General features: G+C 39.2%; 1 protein-coding gene across 1 annotated transcript; it reads left to right on the top strand.

Annotated features, from left to right (window-relative positions):
- Window positions 1–610: 610 nt before the first annotated feature.
- On the top strand, window positions 611–6,145 carry rpl5a (ribosomal protein L5a). Its single transcript, XM_057333528.1, has 8 exons — window positions 611–713; window positions 1,161–1,230; window positions 1,330–1,445; window positions 1,611–1,745; window positions 1,920–2,122; window positions 2,763–2,940; window positions 5,336–5,424; window positions 5,974–6,145. Exons 1-8 carry the CDS (start codon window positions 711–713, stop codon window positions 6,071–6,073), a joined length of 894 nt encoding a protein of 297 aa, XP_057189511.1. The 5' UTR covers window positions 611–710; the 3' UTR covers window positions 6,074–6,145.
- The last annotated feature ends 23 nt before the right edge of the window (window positions 6,146–6,168 follow it).

Genomic DNA, 6,168 nt, shown 5'->3' with positions numbered 1-6,168 from the left:
TTGAAGGCATAAAACAATTATTTAAAAGTTAATGAAGGTGCCCATAGGCTGTACATATAGGGACAGATACATTGCATCCTGCCCCACCCAGTATTTAGTAAGATATTAAGGAAGTTGACAGTTGACGCTTGAATGAAGTTACATGTTTGTTATATGTAAATCTGATCATATGCGAAGTTTCTTTTTACATTATATCCACATTTCTGGAAAGTGTTTTGTAGTGTTGTTCTAATGTGGCTTAATTGTCCAAGCACTGATGTTTAGATGCAGAGCAGCTTTAAGCCTTTACTTAGAACATTATTAATACTCTCTGTGATGCTTTATTCTCTATTTTCTATCATATAAAGAATGTGCATAATTGTGGTGTGTAAATTGACCCTACTGGAGATGAAATGAACCAAAACATTTGCAGTCTGAAAAGCTTAAGCCACTAATTACAACAATTAAGATTTTTAGTGTGTCTTTCAAAATGGGATGTCCAAAATTGAAAAATCCATCCAAATGAAATACTGAAATTGTGTTTCGCGCATGAATAAATCGTCCTGCAATGACGCTTCCAGCACACTAGAGGCGAACACGCATTTGTGTTCGAGCGCGTTGACTTTCCGCTCGCAGCGCAGCATGAACTTCCTTTTCTCAGTGCAGCGGGAGCAGTATCGGAGTCTGAAGACTTCAGTCTCCCTACCTAAAGGAGATCAAACGATTACAAAATGGTCAGTAAATCCCCGAAATACACTGTTCTACTCATTACGTGTCATCTCCCGCTATTTCAGTGCGAAAGCCATTAAAGGATGAGCACTTGGAGCGACAGGATTGTGTTAGATTGAAGCGATCAGTCCCGTCGCTGTGGTTGAACGTGACCCAAAACGGCACGTTTTCCTTCATTTGCCCAATAATACGTTTATTGACGCTGACGGAGCAACAATACAAGAATGCCATTTAAGTATGCAATATAAATACGGTTAAGTTTGGCTGATTAGATTACATAAAGAGTTGTCTCTTATACTGTCACTATAGACGTGGCTGTCATTTATTAATAAGCAGACACGTTTTTATTGTGGGGTGGTTTGAAATATGTATTTCGTTATTTATACATATTTTGTCTGTTTACTGGTGTCCTGGTTGGTTAACTTAACTTATAACAAAATTGTTTATTGCAGGGTTTCGTTAAGGTGGTCAAGAACAAGGCGTATTTCAAGAGATACCAGGTCAAGTTCAGGAGGAGACGAGGTATTTTAAAATGTATTGTTTTGTTGTAACTATAAGTTAAAGCTTTGCCTATTTTATGTCATTTCATTGACCTGAACATGACTGACATTTTGTTTCTAGAGGGAAAAACTGACTACTTTGCCCGCAAACGCCTTGTCATCCAAGACAAGAACAAGTACAACACACCTAAGTACCGGATGATCGTTCGATTCTCCAACAGGGATATTGTTTGCCAGGTATAATCTAGCACGGTTTCTAAATTACTATTTCATAATTTGTTTTATTGGATGTATAAGTATAGCTTTAATAACTTTCATAACTTACCTAGTTTTTTGGTTTTGTTTGTTTTGCATTGTTCATCCTATCAACGATTTCACTGTTTTATCTTTTGTCTCTGTCAGATCGCATATGCCAAAATTGAAGGCGACGCGATCGTCTGCGCTTCTTACTCTCACGAGTTACCAAAGTATGGCATTACTGTTGGCCTTACAAACTATGCCGCTGCCTACTGCACCGGTTTGCTGTGTGCACGCAGGGTAAATGTTCTTATTCAGTCAAGTGTGGTAGTTTTTATGTGATAAAAGTCTGAAGAGCGAAAAAGTCAGTTGTTTCCAACCACATTCATACGTGATTTGGTACATTTCATTTGTGCACATGTAAACAAATCCATTGTAAGTGCTGAGTACCAACTTTTTTTATTTCGTATTCAGCTCCTGCACAAGTTTGGTCTGGATAAGGTGTATGAAGGCCTGCTTGAAGTGACTGGGGAGGAGTTCAATGTGGAAAGCATTGATGGCCAGCCAGGGGCTTTTACCTGCTATCTGGACGCTGGCCTCGCTAGGACCACCACAGGGAATAAGGTGTTCGGAGCTCTTAAAGGAGCAGTGGATGGAGGACTGTCCATCCCTCACAGGTAAGTGCATGCAACAGCTTGCTTTTTGCATAGGTAAAACTTTGTTGTCAGTGGAATGCTTTTCTTTTAAGCCAAAAATAAAACAAGTACTGGAAGGGAATGGGAACAGTATGAGTCGGACAAGCTGTGCTGGAAAAGGTTTTAGTCAGAGACAGCTTTGCTAGCTTAAGATCTTTGAATGAAGTCCATGTCACAACACTCAGTCATGTTTCTGTAGGATGGTTAAATGCATGATCTAAGACCTGGGGCCGGTTGTATAAACTGCTAAGACTAGTCTTAGAAGTTAGTCATCTCATTTTTTTCTTCAAGACTGGTCATAACGTCTTAAATCAGTTACATAAAAAGGTAGATTGGGCTAATTGAAATATGAAAAGTAAGACTGATTAGTCCTAACTAATTGCTAGTCAGTGAGATGAGTTAAGTTGCAGTCTTAACTTAGCGGCTAAGTTTATGCAACTGGGCCCTGGAGTTGCCATGATCTGAGAAGACTTTAGCTTTAATAACACAAGTGACACCATACATGTTGCCACCCAATTCTGACCAATTTGGTGAAACATGCTTTTACAACAAGCCTTCATAACTCTTCTTTGGCCTTATCACATATTTGATGGAAATATTGAACCTGTAACTTCGTTTCTAGCACTAAACGGTTCCCAGGCTATGATTCTGAAAGCAAGGAGTTCAACGCGGAGGTGCACAGGAAGCACATCATGGGCCAGAACGTGTCTGAATACATGAGCTATCTGATGGAGGAGGACGAGGAAATGTACAAGAAGCAGTTCTCTCGTTTTATCAAGAACGGTGTGACAGCAGACTCTGTAAGTGAACATGCTACCATATTATTGCTTATTGAACTGCAGCTCTGTTTTTTATTTTGAGTGAATAAGAGTTAAGGGTCGTTCACATTATAACGATAACTATAAAAAATAACATGTTAAAAATCGTTCTAAATTCAGGAGAATAGCTGGGTTTACACCATAACCAGAACGATATCGTTGAGATCACTTTCAGAACAATTTTTTTCCAGCTGATGAATGATACAACACAATGTCAGTTTCTGCCAGATAACGTTTGACTATTGGTGATCGCAACGTGGTTTTTATGTCAGAATTAAAGACTAGTGGTCGGAAAGCAGTGTGTTTATGGTGGGATGTTACAGTGAGGGAAATAAGTATTTGATCCCCTGCTGATTTTGTAAGTTTGCCTACTTACAAACAAATGAAGGGTCTATAATTTTTATGGTGGGTTTATTTTAACTGATAGACACAGAATATTAAAAAAAATCAGGGGAAAAAAAAGTTATATAAAGGTTATAAATTGATTTGCATTTCAGTCAGTGAAATAAGTATTTGATCCCCTACCAACTAGCAAGAATTCTGGCTCCACAGATTGGTTATGTGCCTATATGGACCACAGATTAGTCCTGTCACTTTAAGAAAGTACTCCTAAATCAGCTTGTTATGTATATAAAAGATGCCTGCCAACAGAATCTGTATCTTCCAGTTCAACCTCTCCAACACCATGGTCCAGACCAAATAGGTTTTAAAGGATGTCAGCGACAAGATTGGAGACCTGCACAAACCTTGAATAGGCTACAGACAGAAGCTTGGTGAGAAGGAGACAACTGTTGGTGTGATTATTTGGAAATAGAAGATATACAAAATAACTATCAAATGCCCTTGTTCTGGAGCTCCCTGCAATATTTCCCCAATGGGGTAAAGATGATCATGAGAAATGTTGAAGATCAGCCCAGAACTACACGGAAGAAGCCTGTTAATGATTTCAAGACAGTTGGGAACACAGTTAGCAAGCAAAACATTGGTAACACATTGGTAACACGCTATGCCACAGTAGACTGAAATCCTGAAGCACCCGCAAGGTCCTCCTGCCCAAGAAGGCCCGCCTGGCTCGTCTTAAGTTTGACAATGAACATAAAAATGATTCAGAAAAGGCTTTGGCGAAAGTGCTGGCACTGCTGTGAGACCAAAATGGACTCCTGTGTTTGGAGGGAGAGAAATGCTGACTATGAGCCCAAGAACATCATGTCTACAGAGAAGCACAGTGTTGGAAACATTCTGCTTTAGGGCTTTTTCTCTGCTACAGGTATACAGGATGACTTCACCGCAGTGAGGGGCTGAGGGACGGGCCCATGTACCCTAAAATCTTGGACGAGAACCTCCTCCCCTTAACTAGGTCGCTGAAGATGGGTCATGGATGAGCCTTTAACATGACAAAGACGCAAAACATATTGCCAAGACAACCAAATAGTGGCTTAAGGAGAAGCACATTAAATGTCCTAGCCAGTCTCTAGACCCTAGTCCTATAGAACCTCTGTGAAGGAGGCTAAAACTCCAATTTGCTGAACGACAGCCAAGAAACCTTAAAGATTGACAGAGGAGTGGACTAAATGTATCCGGACACATGTGCAAACCTGGTGACCAACTACCAGAAATGTCTGACCTCTGTGCTTGCCAACAAGGGTTTCTCCACAAAGTACAAAGTTATGTTTTGCTTGGGGATCAAATACTTATTTCACTGACTGAAATGCAAATCAATTCATAACCTTTATATAACATTTTTTTACCCTGATTTTTTTTAATATTCTGTGTCTATCAGTTAAAATAAACCCACCATAAAAATTATAGACCCTTCATTTGTTTGTAAGTAGGCAAACTTACAAAATCAGCAGGGGATCAAATACTTATTTCCCTCACTGTATATATGTAACGCTTATGAGTCGGCAAGCTGGCAAAATATATGCTTTACATCCCAGACACGAGCGCACCTTCAGCTTTCTGCGAGAGCATCCAGCCGTTGCTGTCATATTTTGGAGAAAACACGTTTGAGAATGAAAACGAAAGCATCAGCAGCAGGTCATCTACATTCATTTTAGTGACTGGGAACACTGCAGCATGCAGGCTTAAAATAAACATAACGTTACACAAATATAGTTATCGTTATAGTAATCGTTATAATGTGAATGGCCATTTAAACCCCGCACTATTTAGTCACTGACACAGTAGTACTTGTCACTTTTTGATAAACCTTTTGAACTTAAACTCAAGTGACGTCACATGATGGGAGATGGTGACTCACATTAACAGATTTTTTTAGACAGACAGAAAAAGTCTCATGATGTTTAATAAAAAGGATTATGATATAACATCATCTCTCAATCTGTTCTGTTGTAATGCAACCATCTGTCTCCTGCAGATTGAGGAGATGTACAAAAAGGCTCATTCTGCCATCCGTGAGAAGCCGGTTCATGAGAAGAAGCCCAAGAAGGAGGTCAAGAAGAAGAGGTGGGTTCTCTTATTTGACTGGAAATAAAATCGTTGTAGCCATGTTAACAATCATTTGCTAATGTTAAAGTTTTAATAGAAATGTACGGTTAGGTTTGTCATGTTGCTCTTAAAATGTAAATTGTGTTATAGAATAGATTTAATTATAGGAGCGTATCGAACCATCCATGAAGTTTAAATGCAGAGATGATGCACTAGATTATATATTTACATGTCAGATTTTTATATTTACTTGGTTATTACTATATGTGCTTACACGGTCAGAAAAAAAGGGTGAAGGTACAGTTTTCTTCTAATTAAATGTAATTGTACACTTAAAGGTAGACAATAGGTCTTTTGGGTACAATTATGTAAAATGATGTATACAAAAGGAACGCTTAAAAAAAAAGTAGTTTTGTACTTTTTCCTGAGAGTGTATTGCTCAATATTTAATGAAGAAACAGTTATTTACATGCCTGGAGTGTCTGCTGTCTACACTATTCCGAGCAGATGTGAGGATCAAGAGAGATATTGTTCCTCTTCTCACCACTAATGAATATTGTGTTGTAGGTGGAACCGTGCCAAGCTCACTTTGGCTCAGAGGAAGGACCGCGTGGCCCAGAAAAAGGCCAGCTTCCTTCGGGCCCTGGAGGCTGAGGCTGATGATTGAAGAGATAACTGATAACTGTCAACCTCTCCAAAGAAAGCGTGCACCTTTTCCAAATAAACAATTTGGAAAGAATGCCGTGTTTGTGGTCATTGATA

The sequence above is a fragment of the Triplophysa rosa genome, linkage group LG5 (genome assembly GCF_024868665.1).
Source record: "Triplophysa rosa linkage group LG5, Trosa_1v2, whole genome shotgun sequence".
In the NCBI taxonomy this organism is placed as follows: Eukaryota; Metazoa; Chordata; class Actinopteri; order Cypriniformes; family Nemacheilidae; genus Triplophysa; species Triplophysa rosa.
The sequence above is the reverse complement of the archived record's forward strand: the minus strand, read 5'-3'. Positions and strand labels throughout refer to the sequence as shown.

What these genes read in the sequence shown, in the direction of transcription:
- rpl5a (XM_057333528.1), top strand. An exon ending in CAAGTTCAGGAGGAGACGAG is followed by an intron (nt 1,231 to 1,329) that starts GTATTTTAAAAT and finishes TTTTGTTTCTAG; the next exon opens with AGGGAAAAACTGACTACTTT. An exon ending in ACGGTGTGACAGCAGACTCT is followed by an intron (nt 2,941 to 5,335) that starts GTAAGTGAACAT and finishes TGTCTCCTGCAG; the next exon opens with ATTGAGGAGATGTACAAAAA.